Source organism: Schistocerca piceifrons, chromosome 6, assembly GCF_021461385.2.
Source record: "Schistocerca piceifrons isolate TAMUIC-IGC-003096 chromosome 6, iqSchPice1.1, whole genome shotgun sequence".
In the NCBI taxonomy this organism is placed as follows: domain Eukaryota; kingdom Metazoa; phylum Arthropoda; class Insecta; order Orthoptera; family Acrididae; genus Schistocerca; species Schistocerca piceifrons.
In genome coordinates this window covers 401,304,550-401,326,345 of record NC_060143.1, presented here as the reverse complement: position 1 = coordinate 401,326,345, position 21,796 = coordinate 401,304,550, and the positions used below count along the sequence as shown (strand labels likewise).

The 21,796-nt window shown below is 40.6% G+C and overlaps 1 protein-coding gene across 5 annotated transcripts in view; it reads right to left on the bottom strand.

Annotated features, from left to right (window-relative positions):
* LOC124802999 overlaps positions 1-21,796 on the bottom strand; it is a 196,410-nt gene that overhangs the window by 133,618 nt on the left and 40,996 nt on the right. For 4 of the 5 annotated variants that reach the window (XM_047264102.1, XM_047264103.1, XM_047264104.1 and 1 more), the window contains exon 2: positions 20,187-20,264. The exons of the other annotated variant lie outside the window; for it this stretch is intronic. In XM_047264102.1, the coding sequence (XP_047120058.1) occupies positions 20,187-20,264 (78 nt within the window). The remainder of the gene's footprint in view (positions 1-20,186; positions 20,265-21,796) is intronic. 5 annotated transcript variants of the gene reach the window in all.

The following is a 21,796-nucleotide window of genomic DNA, read 5'->3' as shown; positions in this document are numbered from 1 at the left end:
GTGGTCCTTTGTAAGATGAGTGAAAGATCCCATAGCAGGATGCAGAAACCAAAACAAAAGATCAATATCTGCCATGGCTTGAACAGCAAAATCTCCAAGTAAAGAAGCAAAAGTAGTAAGTTTCAACATACTGAACAACATTTTCTAATATGTTTGGATTGTATGACAGGATATAAATTTTATTTTCATTTTCACAATGTTTGAAGAATTATATTTAAAACATTTGAGGTAAATCCATTCAGTAGTTCTCCAGCTAGTAATTGAAAATAATAACATAATGTGTTTGTATTATACTGAGATATACACATGGAAACTGACTGATACTTGTCGCTCTAAAGCTACAGAAGGTTATAATGTTAAAGTTACTAATGTACACAGATCTATAAAATTAATGCAGATTTTGTTAAAAAAGTCATGGAAACTGTCAAATACATATCATTTTTCAGGAAACCACAGTAATTTAAAACAGCACAGTGGACGCACATGGTTTAACCCTTTGACTGCAGCCGACTGCTACAGAGGCCAAGCGTGCAGTGCCTCAGGTGCTGCCGACTGCTGTAGGAGTTCTGAGATATTCGCTTGCTTATTGTTTAGCTGTGCTTGAATAAGATGTCTACTTGCAGCACTACTGGCAGACTCTCGCCACATCTTATCATTTGCTCTAACCCTAACAGATAGTGTTTCAATACACGGAACATGACTACATTTGAAGTCAATGTCAGCACTTTTGGCAGACCCTCACAGCACTTGTATGAGTAATTTGCTTTAGACACAACAGATGATGCTACTGTGGTTTCTATCAAACTGTAGTTTCATGCCCTTCTGTGAGACTATTCTTGGTTCAGACATCAGTTGCCTATTATTCACTTATGTTTGCATAGAGAATTTATGTATTGTGATGGGATGCAAAAAACTCCTCACCTCCGTAGAGATAATACAGATATAAATGGAGAGCGACTCTGACAAATCTCTGTGTTCATCAATAGGCAGTGATTCAGGTGAAGATGATTCTCTTGTGAATAGTTTACTATCTACAGACATTGTTGATTCATCTCCATATGTAATTACTAGTGCAAAGCCTATGACATCAAGAGGTAGTCCACAGCTGAGTACATCTATTCAACGCTCATCATCTTCAAATGAAGATGCACAGCAACCCACAAGGATGACAGAAAACAAATGGAGATGTGAAAACATAAATCTAAAGAAGCATCAATTCAACAAATCCTCATTAGGAATGAAAGCTCATGTAAGTGAAAATGAGAACTGCCTCTGTTTCTTTCAACTTTTTATAAATACAGGCATTGTTGAAAAGATTTGCCAGGAAACAAATAAGTATTATACATATCAATCAGCCAATTTCAAATCAAAGACAAATTCTAGAATAAACAAGTGGAGAGACACAAATGTGTCATAAATGTATATTTTTATAGTGTCTTCTTTTCTGATGGCTAGAGTAAAAAAGTTAAAACAGAGTAAATGTTGGTCAACAGACCCTTTGCTGGAAACACAAATTTTTTCCAAAGTAATCTCTGGAGACCGATATTTTTTGCTGTTGAATTTACTGCATTTCCATGACAAAACTTTGCCCCTAAATGGGGATTACTTGTCGAAACTTCGGCCTATTGCAGAACATTTTTGGAAAATGTTCAAGGAAACTTTCTATCCTTATGAGAAACTCTGTATAGATGAATCTCTGATGCTGTTCAAAGGCCACCTGAAAGTAAAGCAATATATTCCAGCAAAGAGAAATAGGTTTTCAATTAAAATTTTTGTAACTTGTGATTTCGAGACAAATTATACGCTATTTTATTGTTTATGTTGGCACACAGACAGACACTGATAATCATGGTATGGTAGTGTGTGGAAACACAGTAGCCACATTACTCCAAACTTACTTGGAGAAAGGACATTCACTGTTTGTCAACAGGTGGTATACCCGCCCAGATCTATTTTGTTGGTTGAATGATAGGGCAACAAACACATGTGGTACAGTTAGGCAAACACAGAAGGAAATGCCAGTAATGGAGGAGAAACTGAAAGAATGAGAAATAACTTTCCGATCTTCAGAATCAGAAAAGCTAATCTCTCTGAAGTGGCAGGAAAATAAGGAAGTCTGGGTGCTATCAACATACCACATGGCTGAAATGCATTTGACTTCAAAAAGAGGTCACAAGAGTAGTTATCTGAAAATGAAACTGAGTGTGATAATAGATAAATCGGTGGGACTAGTTGACCAAAGTGACATGCTAATAATAATAGTGGAAAGTACATGGAAGACATCTAAGTGGTCAGAAAATAGTTTTTCGATAGTTCGGACATGGGTAATGGTCAATGGCTTTTGCTTATACCACAAATATGGGACAAAAATGAAGTACTAAAAGTTTCATCTCTATGTAATCAGAGAAAATTCTGCAACTTTTTATGTTGATCACAAGAGAGCAGGTGGCGCTAAACGAGAAGAGTATCCTACAAGGCTAAATGTGTCGACACATTTACCAGATCAGTGGGAAAAGTACAAGACATGCATAGTCTGTGCTAAAAATGGTGTTAGGAAACAAACTAAGTTGTGCTGTAAGGAATGCAATGTAACTCTTTGTGCTTATCCGTGCTTCAAAACTTATCACTAACCACTTCAGCAATAAAAAACTGTTAAATCTTGTTTTGAGAGAATGAAGAAGTTTATCACTCTTGTAAACATCTTTATTTGTATATACAATGCCTGTTTAAAAAGTATCCGACCTTTGGCCCAAAAAAATATTTTGAATACCTGATGGGGTTGGGACACTAATCCCCTTCAAAGTAGGCCCCTTGTGCTTGCACATACTTAGCCCACCGATCCTTCCACTGCCGTAAACACCTCTGGAAGTCTTCTTTTGGAATGGTGTTCAGCTCCATTGTCATGTTCTGCATTATCTCTTCTCTACTCTCAAAACAGGATCCTTTCAGGGGCCTCTTCAATTTTGAAAACAACCTGAAGTCACAAGGAGCCATATCTTGACAGTAGGGAGGTTGGCAAAAAGCTGTAATTCCATGTTTTGCCAAGAAATTTTGGATCAAGTGGGATGAATGTGCAGGGGCATTGTCGTGATGAGTTGCCAGTTTTTCTCTGTCTACATATCTGGTCTTTTGTGCTTAACTGCATCACGGAGTCACCAGAGAACTTTTTAATACTTCTCTTTGTCGCTGTTTGCCCGTCTGTGCATTTTCATGATGCACAATTCCACAGACGTCAAAGAAGACAGTCAGCATCACCTTGATTTTACTTAGCACCTGCCACACTTTCTTCGGCCTTGGAGACCCGGGATGCTTCCATTGCGATCACTGTCTTTTTGTTTCTGGGTCATACCTGTGCACCCATGACTCATCTCCAGTTATCATAGTGTTCAGAAACCCAGCATCAGTGTTGGTGGTGTCCAGAAGGTCATGTGCAATGTCAAAATGGAGGTCTTTTTGTTCCGGCGACAACAACTTGGGCACGAATTTTGCAGACACTCAGTGCATGTTCAAATCATCATGCAAAATTCCATGTGCAGAATCTTTACTCACTCCAACCTCTTGGGCAATCTCCTGCATGGTCAAATGATGATCTCCCATCACCAAATTTTGCACCCTCTCAACAACAGCTGCACTCTGAGCAGTTTGGGGCCTGCCACAACACTGGTCACTCTCCGCTGATGTGCTGCCATTTTTGAATCAGTTGAACCACTCCTTAATTTGTTTTACACCCAAACCTTCTCCAAACACCTGCTGAATCTTACGAATTGTTTCACTTTGAGAATCTCCTTAATTTGTTTTACACCCAAACCTTCTCCAAACACCTGCTGAATCTTACGAATTGTTTCACTTTGAGAATCACGAAGCTTTTGACAAAATTTGATGCAGTATTTTTGCTCAACACGTTCAGTCATCTTGAGAGAATCGGTAATCCAACGAACACACTGTGTAGCACCTCACTCAGTGACCAACAGGCAGCGACTGACACAATGGAAGGTGGGAAGAAAATTCACACATGCACATAAAGTTCTCTACCTTTATTGTGTACTATGGCACCACTCTATCATCTCTATTTTGCATGGGAAAGTCAAAGGTCGGATACTTTTTAGACAGACCTCATATATTATAATAAAAATGCACCTTACATGAAAATGAAGTGTAAATAAATACCTCCAATTCTTCCAAAGCCAGTCAGAAGACCAGGACAAAATAGAAAGCTGAAAAACAGTGAGTGTGTTGGAAGCATTGTGCAGGGTGAGTGCATGAAAAGCATTCAGTACCCAGCACATGGTGAGCGGTGCAACAATGCAGCACATGAGGTGTGACTGCCCGTGTTGTGCATAGCAGTCAAAGGGTTAATTTATGCAGGTGTAACAAAAATGTAGGTACAAATTGCAAGACACATTCCTCACACATAGGTGTACAAATTATGTTATATGAACATGGATGTTACAACTCATTTTCTCTAATGAGTCTCAGTGAGATCAGATTGTAAATGTCCACAATCAGCATGTATGGGTAGACATCAATCCCCTCACAACTGTTGAAGCAAGTCATTAACAAAGATTTTTTGTCCATGTTTGAGCCAGCATTGTTGGTGACTGTTTGGTAGGGGCTCACTTTCTTCCACCCTGGCTCTACAAAGTCAACATAATTTCATAGAGAATATTCTACCTGATCTGTCAGCAAATGTGCCTTTAACTGTGCAACAAAGCATATACATAATGCAAAATGGAGCATTCCCTCATTTAATTTCAATATCCATCAGTTTCTAAATATCATATTTGATGACAGATGAATAGGTAGGGAGAGACCAATTGCCTGGCCTCCACACTCTCCAGATCTAAACCCATTGGACTTTCATTTGTAAAGCATTTGAAAGCTCTTGTGTACGGAACCCCAGTACAAGATGTTCACAGTCTCCATGCCTGTATTATGAAAGGCTCTGAAACCATATGTAATACACCAGGGATACATCAGTACATCTGAGATTCACTGTGACAGCAAATTGATACACGTATCAATGCCCATGGAAGGCATACTGAACATCACCTGTGAGAAAGAGTTGCATGTGGTATGCTGGTGCATTCTGTTTGTGTGTACCATATTTCTTGTGATTTCTGAGTTGGAGAAAATGAGTTGCAACATGGAAACAAAGCATCTCCAGACCCACATTCATATAAAATAATTTCCTCATCTATGAGGTGAGGAATGTGTCCTGCAATTTTTGCCATGCATTTTTGTTACACCCTGTATATTGGACATTCATATATTGCCAGACAGCGCCCCTTCAAGTCAGAAAGACAAACAGACCTGGAAATGGCCAGCTTAATCAACCAAATCTGATCATGAAATAGGTATGAGAAGTGCTGATCAAAAATAGTTAGCGAGTGGAGTGTGACACAAAGAGCCAGTTGTGAAACTGGAGAGAAGTTTATGTTTCTCTGAGATGTGAGTTGGACTAGATGCATTAAAAGGTGTCTAGCCTTAGATGTGTGCCTTTTCATCCCTCAGTGATTGGACTTAGGAAAAGTACAAGCAAACCCTTTGGATATAGAAGAGTACAGCTGTACTGTTCAGTTATCCTGGAACTATATGCAGTGAGAGGATAATATGGAAAAAAGAGTGCCATGTTTTACACTGAAACCTTGACTATAACATTCATTTGGAGAGTTACACTGCTTGCCAAGAGAAATTTCCAACATTGATTCAGAATGCATGTATGGTTCAGAAATTCTTCCTGGTCTGCTTAAAGAAATGTTACAGTATAGATGAACAATAATGAGAGTATAGGGCTCAATCTCTCATCAGTGCTTATGAGAAGCCTTGAAATAAAATGAAACAATAATATGGGTTACAAGTGTACACAATATGCACTTTAATGAATCCTTCTTTATTTATCACAATCTACTTACCCACATCCCAACAAATGAGCACAACACAGGCACATTTTCACACCTAGACAGTAATACAAAGAAGAGACAAATGATAATAAAACAAAAGATGTAACTTACAATATAACATTTAACTTTTTGGTTGTTGACTACTGCACTCATGTCATTAGCTCCCCCATCCCCAACCCACCCCCCTCCATCCCATTTTGGAGACTATCCTCAAACAGACAGGACACTGTCACTCTGGGAACCTGGAGTGCCCTGGACCTCAGGGTAAATGCATTTGATACAACAGCCAAAATGGGTCTGAGGAGTTGAAGGAGAAGGGATATCTGGCACAAGAGGCTGAAGAAGATTGGCCAGAGAATCTACATGTTGGGGGAGGGGGGGGGGGGGGGGGGTCTGTGGTAACTCAGTAAACACCAGTTTCAGGAGGTCAACTGAGACTGTAACATGTTTTCCATTCTTATCAACTATGAAGGTCTTGATGTTATGGGAAATCACAGTGCATGGTCCTAAATAAATAGGAGCCAATGGGGGCCTGATGGTGTCATCCCTGATCTATACCTAAGGGGAGCAAAGAAGTCTTTGGGGAGAAAGAATGTTTGAGAACCATGCCACAATGGTGGAGGAAGCTGTAGTAAGTGCATTGCAGCCTGTAGCTGATGCACAAATTGGTCATAGTCACTCGTTCCCCTGTCCCTCAAAGGGGATGAAGCAAAACATTCACTGGGTACCTTCAATGTTTCACCATAGACTAACTGCATTGAAGAACTCCCAATATTCTCCTTTAACACGCTATAGAGTCCAAACAAAACAACAGGCAAGGCAACTGTTCACACCCCATAGTGGCATGCCAAGGCACCCTTCGGAGTCCAGATCATACGTTCTGCCATCCCATTCCTACAGGGATGGTAGATCATAGTTTGCAGGTACTTGCAACCTGTCATACATAGCAATTCATTAAATCATTGGGAATCAAACTGATAGTCTCTGACAGATGTAATTACTGTAGGAATAACAAACCGAGCAAACCATGTGTAAATGATAGCTCAAATAACAGTGCAAGCAGAAATTCAGATACTGGGTACACCTCCAGCCACCTCATAAACCTGCCAATTAAGGTGACAACATAGCAAAACCCCTCTGAGCAAGAAAGGGGTACTACAGCATCAACATGAATGTGGGGAAAACGACCTATCGGGGTGGGTAATGCATCCATGGGAGAGGTCGTCTGGCAATCAGTTTAGTTTTTCTGACATGGTATGCAATTACACGCCCAGTGCTGGCAATCTTTCCACATTCCCTACTGCACCATTTTGGAGCCCACAAACTTAGCAGAAGCACTGACACCAGGATTGGACAAGGCATGCAAAATGTCAAAGATGCTGCATCTCCAATGTAACAGAATAAATGGGTGCAAAACATTCAGTGAAGTGTCACATCGTAGGCAGGATTGGGAACCCTGTTCTGGCACACATTCAAGTTTCAGACTAGTGGATGCAGGACAGAGCTGATGCTGTTGTAAAAATGAATCTGTCCAGACTATACATGCGAAAGGTGCACAATAGTGTGATAATCAATTCGTGACAATTTTGTTGGACCCAGAGATGTGGCTGACATCAGTGGAGTAGTCGGTAATAAATCACATGTAAAAGATTTGATGTTGGGAGTTCAAATCAGACACCTGCTGAAAAAGTGAAGTTAAGGGTTTGTGGTCTGTGTAAATTTTGAATTTCATGCTTTCGAGGTACTGTCAAAAATGTTTGATAGAGAGATATATAGCAAGGACTCTCTGAAAAATGCACTAAAGTTTTTTTGCTGAGTAGATAAACTTTTTGAAAAGAAAGTCAGTGGCTGACACACTCCTGATACCAACTCTTGGAGTACTGCTTCCACAGCCGACTTGCTGGCACCAATAAAAAGATCCACCTGTGTACCAGAAATTGGGTGAACCAATAAGACAATTTCACAGACTTGAAAGCCTCCTCAGTTGGACCTGTCCTGGGGAGTTTTCTGACACCAGAAGTGCATTTGCCCTTTAGCATCTCACTGATAGGTTTTTTAATATCTGCAAACTTTGGCAGTTGTTGCTGGCAACCATTGACCATACCTACAAACCAGCATAACTCTTTGAATATGACAGAAAGGGACATCTGCAAAATATCTTAGACCCACTGAGGGGTAGGAGAAATACCTTCCCTTGACACAAGGTAGCACAAGAATTGTACTTTGTCCTTAGCAAATACACACTTGTCCTTGTTAATTCTGATGCCACATGCATCAAGCTGAGAGAAAACCAGATTCAAATGGGAACTATGGTCACTCATACTATCAGAAAAAACCAACATATCATCCACATGTCAAAAACCCTGGCTTGAAACATGTAGAATCTTGTCTATAAAACACTGCTGTGTCTGAGTGGCATTATAAAGACCAAAAGACATGGCATTGTGTAGAAATACCCCAAAAGGTATTGTGACAGCAGTTTTATGCTTGCCTGTCTCCACCATAGCAATCTGTGCAAAAGCCTTAGCACAGTCAATGATGCTGAATACAGAGGCACCTTCTAAACTGCTTGTGAAATCCAACAAGGTTGGTACTGGGTACTGGTCTTGCATAGTGTGAGAGTTCAGTCCCCTACAGTCACTTCACAAATTCCAAGACTTATCTTTTTTGATAACCTTTTGTAAGGGGGCAGCCCAGGCATTGTTAGAGTCAGACACTGTTCCATCATTTAAAATTGGTTCAAAAGCAGCTTTAGCCACCCTTAACTTACCTGGAGGTAGTCAGAATGTGCGGAAAGTGACAGGCTGTCCCAGCATTGTGTGAATTCGGTGGATGGTGGAATGCTGGCACTGGGTAAGTGTCAATACTGTATCTGTAATCGCAGGTAATTTTTGAAGCAACTGCTGTGGAATGTTGTTGGCCGGCTGATCAGTGCCAATGGGCACCATCATTGAACCTCATAATTCTGCCTGAGCCTCATACAGACCATTCTCTATTTCAGTGACCCATTGCTTGAGTATATCATTATTGTCAGTTAGGCCTCTTGCAGATCTTTTCTTTGAGGAAAATTTCATTGAGATGAGTAATCTGCTGCTGTAGTGAAGTGCATTGCTGTTGAAATGAAGCCCACTCCATATAGTCATGAGGAAGATGCAATGCAGTCTTCTTGCATGATGCTAGCACATGCTCTCCACAGCAAGGGATTCACAGAATGGGCAGTAGTTGTTGTGATGTGGGAGACATGGAAATCTTCATGCCTTCCAATTGGAGGAACAGCATCTGGTGTCCGACGAGGAAGGGAGTGTCACTACTTCCAAAGGGTGCAGAAGAATGTGATTAGAGAGGTCCATAGATAATGAAAAAAATTAAATAAAATCAGCACCCAAATGGGGCCAGACACATTGGCTACAAAGAAACACCATGAAGGTGAGAAAACATCCTGCAGATTCACTGTCATATGCCTTGAGCCATGTGTATTAACTGAAGATTGATTTGCTGTCATTACTGTAGGGTTACCAGAAAACTGAGCTGTGTTTCTTGCATCTCATGGAACTACACTTATCTCCCAACCTGTGTTGACCAAAAATTCTATCCTAGCTGTCTTATCCAATATGAATAATCATGAAGATTCACATTCAGCAGAAATTGTGGCACTGTACATTTCAGGTAGGTAGTTACTGGTTCTAGAACAGACATGTGCCTCTATACACATCCTTTGTTGTCATTTTGGAACTCGCACATTTGTGAACATCATCTAGCATTGCACCCAAAGACTCTATGGGACCAAAATCATCCAACTTTACATAGTGGCTACTTGGTGTGCCGTATGCTCCTTGGGCTGCTGTCTGCCAGACTGGCACTGAATCTTGCCATTTTGCTAAAGTTTTGCTCAGTAGGTGGTCTAGCATTGCACCTAAAGCATCTATGGGACCAATATCATCCAAATTTGAATAGCCGCTACTTGTTGGTGTGTTGTATGCTCCTTGGACTGCCATCTGCCAGCCTGATGTTGAATCTTGCCATTTCAGTGAAGGTTCGCTACATAGGTGGCTCTAGCCAGTGCGTGAAACTTAACTTGGCATACCAGATGTGTGCAGTTCAGGGCTGGGGCCCACTGGGGCCTATAACATCATCAATCACTGTGTCTGAGCTAACCATTTAATCACATGCAAGTGCCATAGTGTCTGCCTTGATTGTTGTTGTGGCCTTCAGTCCTGTGACAGGTTTGATGCAGCTCTCCGTGCTACTCTATCCTGTGCAAGCTGCTTCATCTCCCAGTATGTATTGCAGCCTACATCCTTCTGAATCTGCTTAGTGTATTCATTTCTTGGTCTCCCTCTACGATTTTTACCCTCCACACTGCCCTCCAATACTAAATTGGTGATCCCTTGATGCCTCAGAACATGTCCTACCAACTGTTCCCTTCTTCTACCCAAGCTGTGCCACAAACTCCTCTTCTCCCCAATTCTATTCAATACCTCCTCATTAGTTATGTGATCTACCCATCTTATCTTCAGCATTCTTCTATAGCAACGCATTTCAAAAGCTCTGTTCTCTTCTTGTCCAAACTATTTATCGTCCATGTTTCACTTCCATACATGGCTACACTCCAAGCAAATACTTTCAGAAAAGACTTCCTGACACTTAAATCTATACTCGATGTCAACAAATTTCTCTTCTTCAGAAATGCTTTTATTGCCATTGCCAGTCTACATTTTATATCCTCTCTAATTCGACCATCATCAGTTATTTTGCTCCCCAAATAGCAAAACTCCTTTACTACTTTAAGTGTCTCATTTCCTAATCTAATTCCTCAGCATCACCCGACCTAATTCGACTACATTCCATTATCCTCGTTTTGCTTTTGTTGATGTTCATCTTATATCTTCCTTTCAAGATACTGTCCATTCTGTGCAACTGCTCTTCCAAGTCCTTTGCTATCTCTGGCAGAATTACAATGTCATCGGCGAACCTTAAAGTTTTATTTCTTCTCCATGGATTTTAATACCTACTCTGAATTTTTCTTTTGTTTCCTTTATTGCTTTCTCAATATACAGATTGAATAACATCAGGAAGAGGCTAAAACCCTGTCTCACTCCCTTCCCAACCACTGCTTTCCTTTCATGCCCCTCAAATGTATGAGACAGGCAAAATACCCTCAGACTTCAAGAAGTGGGCCAAACTGCACAATAACCCTCGGTTCGGTGTGGGATGGCGGTGGGGTGAGTGGACTGCTGCAGACTGTTGGCCTGTTGTGAGGTCATGTACCACTGAGAGCTATGGCGTGGACAAAGCCTCTCCATCATTTCTAGGACCCCAGTTACATACATACATACTCATTTGCAAATTAAAACTATGCAAAATACTGTCATTGATTCATTATTCTCACAAACCCAGCAGCAGGAGAGGTCTCTCACACCCCATATACCAATGGTTGCAATTGATTAACCTACTCATCTTAAGCAACTTCTGTTCCTATTCAAGCTTTCATTGACAAGAACAATAAACAAGGCTCAAAGTCAGAGTGAAGGGGGAAGAGAAGATGGACAGAGAATGGGGGAGGAAATGGACATAGAAAGGGGAAAGGAGAAGAGGGACAAATGTTCACAACCAGGGAAAGATCTGGTGGCCTTTCTGGCCATAGTAGGTTTGGCAAGCACAAAGGCAAGCTATAGAAACTCTCTTCATGTGGACATTATTGTGCTGAAATGTAAGCCCAGGATGGTTTGGCATGAAGGGCAACAAAATGGGGCATAGAGTATCATTAAGGTACTGCTTTGCTATAAGGATGCCACAAATGACAACCAAAGGGGTCCTACTATAGAATGAATTGACAGCCTGGAGCATTACTCGTGGGTGGATGGCGGTATGGTGGGTGACAGTGGAGCTGGTATCCCACCACTGTCTGGAGCATCTCCAGACAAGTTTTTGACCTGGATTCTTACTGGCTGGAGTAGAGTTGTCCTCAGTAATATGTCCTGCTTCCAGCAGAGCCCCAATGACCAGTAAAGATCTGAAGATATGTGTGGAGACACCACAGACAATTGAGAAATACCATCCTGCTACCAGTGGCCAGATGGTCTGACAACAAGCAATCATGGTCAGAGTTGTCATTTATTTTTATAGCAGGACCCCTTTGATTGTCATCCACAGCACCCTTACAGCACAGCATTATGCCAGTGGTATTCTATGCTCTGTTTTGTTGCCCTTCACAGCAAGCCATCCCTGGCTTCCATTTCAGCAAGACAACACTCACTCACACAAGGCGAGAGTCTCTTTTGCCTTGGCCAGCAAGGTCTCTGCTTCTCCCCCCAATTGAGACAATTTAATGCATCAACTGGACAGATTTTGGCATGATGTCCTTCAGGAAGACATCCAACAACTCTATCAATCAATGGAAATCCAAATAGCTATTTGCATAAATGGCCAGAGGTGGACCAACATGTAGTTGACTAGCTCAATTTCTGAAGCTCTTTTTCTTGAATAAATCATCCACTTTTTCTGACATTGTAATCACTTATTTTTCTGTACATGTACATCATATCTACCAATTTCCATCCCATTCAGATAATTTCTGGATGATGCACCAGTTTTTGTGTCTTTGAATGTATATTTAGTAATTGTGAAGCATTGCCAGGTTTGCTACTATATCTGTTATGTATATGAGGTGGACTTTATGTATGTAGGTGTGTCCACGATCTCCTCCCAAGCCTCTGAAATGATTTCAACTATGTTTGGCATAGATAAAGCAGGCACTTGAGTTTCAGCACTATGGGGTTTATAACATTCTGGCTCAAATATGAGGAAGATGTTTTTCCATCCCATGGTGTATAGGCTGCCTTGTATGACAGGCGTGTCATGTGAGAATATTATCATCCAGCTTTGCATAACAGTCTACACATCAGGGTCAATAATTGGTTTTTCAACAGCAACGAGCCATCTGGCCTGCAGAGCAGTGATGGTGGAGTAGTATCAGTCTTCTTTATTGACCTGTTTTGCCTGGCACCCTATGAGTCAGGGGCAAAAAACACTTTTCAATCCCATAGTGTGTAAGCTGCCTGGTATGACAGGCATGTTCTGGGAGTAGTATCAACCTGCTTTATCGACCTGTTTTACAAGGCTACTTGTGCAGATGGACATGGCTGGGGGAAGACTGAGATGGATGGAGGAAGGGTTAGACAGAGAGAGGGGTTAGGGAGAGGATAAACTGAAAGAGAAGGAATGAGAGAGGACTTAGAGAGGGAAAGGAGAAGGTAGATAGGAAGAGGGGGAAGAAGACGAAGGACAGAGAGTTTATGAAGGAGGGTGAGGCAGAGGAGGTGGTGGACATAGAGGGGGGAAAGGGGTCTGATAGAGAGAGGGAGGAGAGGATGGGCAGAGAGAGAGAGGAAGATGAAGATGATGGTTTGGGAATGTGGGAAGGAGGAGATGGGTAGGGAGAGGCAGTCCAGAGGAGATGGACAGATAGAAAGGGTGATTACATGGACAGAGAGACCAGGCAAGAGGATAGGTTGGAGGAGCTGAAGAGAGAGAGGGAAGAGGAAGAGATGGATGGAGAGACAGGTGGAGGAAGCGATGGAAAGAGGAGACAGACAGAGAGGGGAGGATGACATGAACAGAGGAAAGAGGATGAGAAGATGCATACAGAGAGGGGGAGGAGGAAATGAGCAGTCAGAGCTGGGAGGATGAGATGGACAGAGAGATGGGAGAGGAAGAGGTGGACACGGAAGGAGATGGGGGAACAGGAGATGGGTGCAATGTATGTGTCGAATACATACATGGATGAAGCCATGGGGGGAAAGGCTAGTACATGTATAAGAAGGCTGCATGCATGTATGGATGTATGTACGAATGTCCAAGATCTCTTCCAAAACTCCTGAATCAATTTCAACCAGATCTGGCAGACAAACAGCAAACTTCATGAGTGTCAGTGCTGCAGGGGTTATAACATCCTAGCTCCAAATGTTATTTTAGCCCCTGCCATATAACCTGCCTGCACGACAAGTGTGTTGTGTGGGAGCAGTATAGTTCTGCTGTAGTGATTTGCTTTGCAGGGCAGTCTGCATATGATTGGCATGAAACAGCTTACAGTCCCTTGAAATGTAGGCTGCCCTGCAAGGCAGGCATGTTGCGGCAACAGTATCGGCCTGCTTTATTTACCTGATTTGGAGGGGCTACACATGTGCACGGGCATGGCTGTAGGCAGGCTGAGATGGATGCGGAGGAGATAGGTAGAGATAGGGAGGCAATAGGGGATGGATAGGAAGAGAGAGGGGCAGGAGGTGGACAAATTGGATAAGCGGGAGCAGTAGGGGGTGAACAGAGAGACAGTGGTGGAAGTGATGAGTAAACACACAGTGGTGACATGGAGAGGGTAGGCAGAAAGTAATTGACAGGTAAGCAGCATGGGGGAGGTAAGAGAGGAACATACAAAGGGAGGGGGAGGAGAGGATGGACAGAGGGAGTGGTGAATTAGGGATGGATAAAGAGATGATGGAGGAGGAGATTAAAGGTTGGATGATAAAGTGAAAAGGAAGATGGGGAAAGGAAGAGTTGGATACAGAGATGGGGAGAAGGAGACATTTGGAATATATGTGTTGAAAACGTGCATGGGAAAGACACAGGGTTCAAATGGCTCTGAGCACTATGGGACTTAACATCTGTGGTCATCAGTCCCCTAGAACTTAGAACTACTTAAACCTAACTAACCTAAGGACATCACACACATCCATGCCCGAGGCAGGATTCGAACCTGCGACCGTAGCAGTCGCGCGGTTCTGGACTGAGCGCCTAGAACCGCTAGACCACCGCGGCCGGCAAGACACAGGGAAAAGGATACTGTATCGTAATATGATATGATTCTGTGGGTCATAAAAGAATGCAACAAAGGTATTTAAATTACAAAAGAAGCCAGTGAGGATAATAGGAAACTTGGCACCCAGAGCTCATAGCAGACCTTGCTTCGCAAAAATAAAGATTATGACTCTATGATCATTATATGCAGTATCTTGCAACGTGTGATGTAAATCAAGGAGATCTATTGCAGATATCAGCAGTATGACATGTGTCATAAGAGCAATGCCAGGAACAAATGCGACATAATATAATTTCTTTGCAAGTATTAAAAATATAGAGGTGCTTTGTGAAATAATAAATTAACTCTTCAGTATCATACTTCAGTACATCAAGGAATAACCAGACCAACAATTCAAAACAAAATTGAATTTATGGAATTAAAACATGATAATAAATTCAGTTGGGAACGCCATACCACAGAATTGCTGAAGCACCTAAACAAGTCTGTATTTGCAGTGGAAATGATGTCAGATGTAGGAGATATAAATATAAAATAACTTGCATACTTTTCTTATTTTCATTCTAAAAAAACTAAACTCTCCCCAAACAGACCATGAAGACCCAATGGTACTGACTGGCTGCTGTGTCATACTTAGCCCACAGCATCACTGGATGTGGATTGGAGGGGTATGTGGTCAGCACACCACTCTCATGGCCATATGTCAGTTTACAAGATGGGAGCCGGTACTTCTCAATCAAGTAGCTTCTCAGTTTGCTTCACAAAGGTTGAGTGCACCCCACTTGCCAACAGCATTCAGCAGACTGGTTGGTCACCCACCCAATTTGTCATCCAGCCTGACAGCACTTAACTTCGGTAATCTGACAGGAACTGATGTTACCACTGCGGCAAGGCCACTGGCTACTTTCATTCTACAATGTCGTATTATGGGTTTCATACTTATGGGTAACTTGTCAAGCCAAGAAAACGTTTTTAAAGTGCAAGAACATGTAATATGCCTCAATTATGGTGTAAATTCAAGAACATAATGTAGGAACCTGTTCACTCAACTGGGTATTCTAACCACTACTTCTGCATATATTTATTCCTTAATGAAATATTTTGTAAATAATATGCTTCTATTTCCACCCAATAGCTCAGTACATAGTATCAATACTAAAAATAACAATCTACACAAAGACCTAAAATCACTTACCATGGTCCAAAAAAGGGTCCAATATTCAGGTACACACATTTTCAATAAATTTCCAGCAACTATTAAAAACTTCATTGCTGATAAAGCACAGTTTCAACACCTTTTGGTAGGCACCTCCTCCTACCCTCTAGTTGAATATCTTAACAGGGACTGTTAGACCAGGTTAAGTAGAGATATCTGCTGGATTCCAGTTTTGACAGCACTTGGTCACAACCCTCAAGATTGGGTATTTTGTGTATGATAAATTTATTAAAACTCAATACCTATGTTTCATTCTGACAGTGTATTATTTCTGAAAATATTAGCATTTCCAGTTTACTGTAACACATTCACATATTTTGACAAACTCCTGACAAATGATCAGGGAAGAGAGTGTTACAGTTAAATGTTCTATGGTCTTTATGTCATACCTTCTGCCTTGCTCCACACTCATGAGAATCAGACCCATTTTTGGGTCTGTGGAATGTAAACTGAATCTAGTCTAATCTACAAACATCAGCATGAGTGGGCCAGGTTGTAAACCATAATCTCACAAGATGACAGCAATAAAGAAGGTGAATCGCCCATTTGTGATGGTAAAAATTGCATCAAAAGCCCAATATTTGAAATTTTACAGCAGGTGTCATACTGAGAACAGTATATAAAGGCTTGTATGTAAAAAGCAGTGGAACAGCTGAAAATTCTTGTAACCATCATACATACTGTTCTCACTACAATATCTGATGGCCAAGTAGAAATAATGGGCTTTTGACCCAATTTTTACTAATGCAAATGACCAATCACCTTCAATATTACTGACATATTGTGAGATTATGATTTACAACCAGGCTCACTCACAATGATATTTGCAACTGCATAACGTCATAGTCTTGTTGACCCACAATACAAATACATGCAATTGCATGATTACGGCTAATGATGATAGCTTTTATTGCATATTCACTGCTTTTTATGTTTTGGATGATCTGAAGAAAGCAACCAAAACTAGTTATCATGCTGTAATTGTTTAAGGAAAAAGAGTTTGTGATCTAGGCATTAAAAAAAATTTTAATCAAAAATTTTTGATTTCATGTATTTCTACTACAACTGAGTCCTTAGGAAGCTGATAAATTTTTATTTGAGAAAGAAAATGGTATGACTGTAAATTTTTATAACAGCACTTGTAGAATTAGGATATGACCTACCAGTAAAATGTAACATAATGCATTCTTTATTTTAAGGTTGTAAATATTCCAGTCAGTAATATGTTGAGATATGCAATGCCACAACGGTTTGTGTATATTGTCACTCTACTGATGCCTGTAATGTCTTGGACCTCTTAGGTCTTTACAGTAATAAAATTAGATTCAATTCTGTCATCTACCAAGAGGCAGTCCGATGTCTTATGTATCTTTCAACGACAATTCATAGAGGTGTTGGATGTCTTCCTGAAGGAAGACCAGTTTGTTCAGTGATTAAAGTTGCTCAGGCCATGGATAAACCACATAATGGAGACTAGAATCAATTGAAATAGATATCCTGATATTGGAACTACACATCCATTTATGTATTATTTATGAGAGAGAAGATTTGAGAATTTACAGTGATGCTGATTTGGCAGATCACAAGTGGAGAAGCCAGTCAACAACCAGCACTGCGGCAAGGTAGGCCTACACTGGTGGGGAAATATTACTGACAAGTCAGTTGCAGAAGCTAATGACCACCTTTACAACTGAAGTAGAAATTATTTCAGCAAACGCAAGAGGCAAAAAATTAATTTGATCACGTTGTTTACAGTCTGAATAGGTTAAAATGCCAGAACTTCCCCCAACACTTTACATTTACAAAGCTGATGCATTAAGACTAGTAAAAAATGTTGAATATCAATGACAGTCAAAACATATAGAGGTCCAACATGTCTATATTTCTAAAATATTTCTAAACTGCAAAATTATGTTGAAACATATCAATGCAAAAAATCAGTTGGCTGTTCTTCTGACAAAGATCATGAAACACATTCAGTTTAATTTGCTACATAGAGAGACTGATGTGCAGAAAATGAGGCAGGATTCCTTCACTTTTTTATTTGGTCAATTTTCCATTTGAAGAAAATGTTGTCATAAAATGAAAAGTTGTTGAGGATTCACTGTAACTGTTGTGTCATTCCACAGTGATGTGAAGTATTCTTGATTTTATAAAAACTCTTTGTAATTCATTTGACATTGAATCATTTGTATTCTATGAACAAATCATTCTTAAATAACACTGAGTTGGTTGAATTTAATATTTCAATAATGACATCTCTCTTTCTACAATAAAAACCTTTGATTTCAGACATTAGCCAACCACTTTTTCAATTTCTTTTCCAATTTGACCTAAAACTCCTAAAATGAAAAGTACATTTGGGGTACTATAACATCATATGTAAGGAAAGATTTCATGTTCAGATTGACTGCACTTTCAAATTTTTTCTGGCATATTTATGCAATTTTTTATGCTTGTAGACAATCCTTACCAACTAATCCAGAGACAATAATGCCATTTATTTGCAGAAAAGTCATTGCCACTGTGAAGTAACCACAAATACTACTCCCAGTATCACTCATTGTCACAAATGGCCTTGAAAGACGCAACTACATACTTTGCAAGGCCATCAACTAACTCTCACTAACCTCTGAGATGAGGGGTACCCTGTCCAAAATCCTACACTCATCTCAAAAGTAGTATTCAATCCTGCACCCAGTCAATAAAACATTTATGGTAATCCCCATTCCACCCCTATCCTCAGCCCTGCATCCCACAAACCAGTCCCCTCAGGATGACCAGAAGATACAAGGCCTGTCCATCAGACCCATTCACCACTTACCACTACAATCCAGTCATAGTCATTTCCTATCTAATCGGTGTTACAGCCATGTATGAAAGCAGCTGCATTGTACATTAGGTATTATGCTGTTGCTGTGTAGTTCTCTATGTGAGTATGACAAATAACAAGTTGTCTACCCACAGGAATGGTCAGTGCTGAACTGTGGCAAAGAGGAAACTTGAGTACCACTTAGTGAACAGGACTGACACCACAACACTAATGACTTCATCCTGTCTTCAGTGCCAGCTCCTCCAAACTGTACAGGCACAAATGGTCCCTCAAAACATTCCTCCATTATCACTATCCCTGTGGCTGAAATCTCTTTAATCCCCATCCCTTACTTGTGCTCTTCCTACTTAGTTACTCTTGCACTTGCCTTTCCCCTCATTTCCACCAAATCAGTAGTTATTTTACCTTCAAAAGCCATTGTTATCTCCTGTCTGCCTCCATATGATTCCCTAACCCCTTCTTTGACAGCACACCTTCAACCATCTCCTCTCCTGTAGCCATAGTTCTTTCTGCAAGTACCCCATTTGCCCTTTTTGGGTCCTCCAAGGCCCATTCCCCTGGGAAAATGCTCAAAAAGAGTCAATGAGACCAAGGCCACAAGTGTACCTGTGCCTATGTGTGTGTCTGATCAGTTAGCTGAGGTATCCTTTTTTAATTTTGGTTTGATTATTCCATACCAAATTATCTGTTAGCATAATATTAGGTTACTAACTATGATTCTTTTGACAAGCACTTTTTATTATTTCAACTTATACTTTGAGTAAAATAACTTCCTGATTGATGTTTCAGTGAGTCAAATGGTGGAGGAATGCATCAATCACAAATGTTTCTCAGGTTACACAGTCTTGCTGTATCAGCCGTCATGCAGGCACAACCAGCAGAACTTTGTCAGGTCACTCAAGTTGTATGGTATTTCAGGAGGTGAGGCAAGGTCAGAAGGGGAAGTCAGGGTTATCGTATGCACTGCTATCCCTACACCTGTAGTGGTCACCACCACTATCTTTCCCATTACCAACAGACAGTGAAATAGGTTGGCATGTACTTTTTGTCTGTGTGCACAACTATCAATTCCATGAGCATGTGGCATGTAGTGTATGAGCCTGTAGCTCCACTCCCACTTAACGGCATCAGTCAGTCACAAAGCATAACTGAACTGTATCACTTATAGAGGAATGCCTGATTGTAAACTGCTGCATACATTCGTGAAGATTTATAAGGTAGGCCTTAATTATGTCCTGGATTTATTCTAACTCAAAAATTGGTGGAACATGTTGACAGAAGAATAAAGTCTACATAATCATGCAATAATTCTGGAGTGTCATAAACTTAAGACATTTCATTTATGGACCTTTACTACTCATTGACAATGTTCTTAAGTTCTTATATTAGCTAATTCAAGAGAGATTATCTATGATTACTCACACATTAACTTAGGAAAATGACCAGGTACAGCTATATCTTCCATCTCAGATGCTTCATTTGTTTTCCCACGCAGCATGTCTAAAATATAGCACATATAGTACATAAACAAGAAAACATTACACTCCAAGATTTTATTTTAATCTATAGAAATATTATACGATCATTTACATACCTTGATTTCAATCTGAATTACTCTGACTTGTCTTACTGAATACAAGTTATGTACTTCTCATACCAGACAGATCATACATATAGTGCTGTATTAATATACACTCATGTTCAGAAAAAAATGCAGAACACCTTGAATGACTAGAGGTACAAAGTTCATATTCACAAGACAAGTAAATTAATATGTTCTGTAGAAATTATTAGTATTTGAATCATAGCAGCCTGTGGGTTCAAGGTCAACATCGATATCATGAGACAACACCACCTACGGATAAAATGTGTCTGCAACTCTCATTGTCACTATAAACTGAAGGTAATGGATAAGTACAACTTGAGCAGTCATGCAGGATGCCTCACAGATGCATGCACAAACTGTACTGTCAGATTAGTGAGTTTGAAAGAGGGCATTTTGTTGGCATGAGAGAATGTGTTCCATCCAGCCAGAAAATTGCTGCTCACATGGGACAAAGTGTTTTGGCAGTGCAATGGATGTGTGTAGATTGGTTCACAGAAGGCCACAGAACACAATGAGATGGGTGTCAGGTCGCAACACCCAGACCACCCTCATCCCCCCGCCCCACCAAGAAGATTGACACCTCATCCGAATGGCATTGCAGGACAGATCTGCATCCTCCTCAGCTTTAGTGGAACAGTGGAATACATTATACACCATCAGGGATGACAGTCCATCTCTGTTTGTTATGGCATGGTTACATGCATTTCGTCCACTTCTCCACCTACATTTGACAATGTGGAGAAATATGCTAGATGGTAGATGGCAATGGTGTATGGAACGACATTACTGGGGACAATAATGGCATCAGACAGTGTTTTAGGATGAATCCTGGTTCCATTTATTTGAAAGTGATGGGCTCTTTTTGGTTCGCCACAGACATGGGAGTGCTGTGGAAGTGGAAGCAAATCCATGTCAGAGAATCAAGAAACTGTCAAACCCTCTTAACCAACCTTGATCAACAAGTCAAGAACATTTGCAGCAGATTGATAAAGACAAACAAAGCTAAATAATTCACAACATGCAACTTACTGCTTCAGAGATGTAATACTGAAGTATTTTCACAAGTTATTTTCCGTACCTTCCTGTGCCACACAAACTTGTACCTCATCCTACCAAACCCTTCCCACCTCACACTCCCTCTCCTCTCTTATTCCAGTTTGCATGTACTAATTTCACTGATCTAACCAGTCTGCTGTCCCTCTTCTTCAACTTATCCACCCACAGATCTGCTACCATCATTACAATCTTTTTATTTTTTATATATTTATTTATTTATTCGATCTCTTTATGTTTTCATGTCGATTTCAGTTTGTTTTCGCCTTTCACTATCGGGCTAATCCCAATTTTCATCTTATTTCCCCATTTTTCATCCATTTCATCCTTTTCGTGATTTCTCCCACGATTTTTGTGTATTTTTGTGAATTTT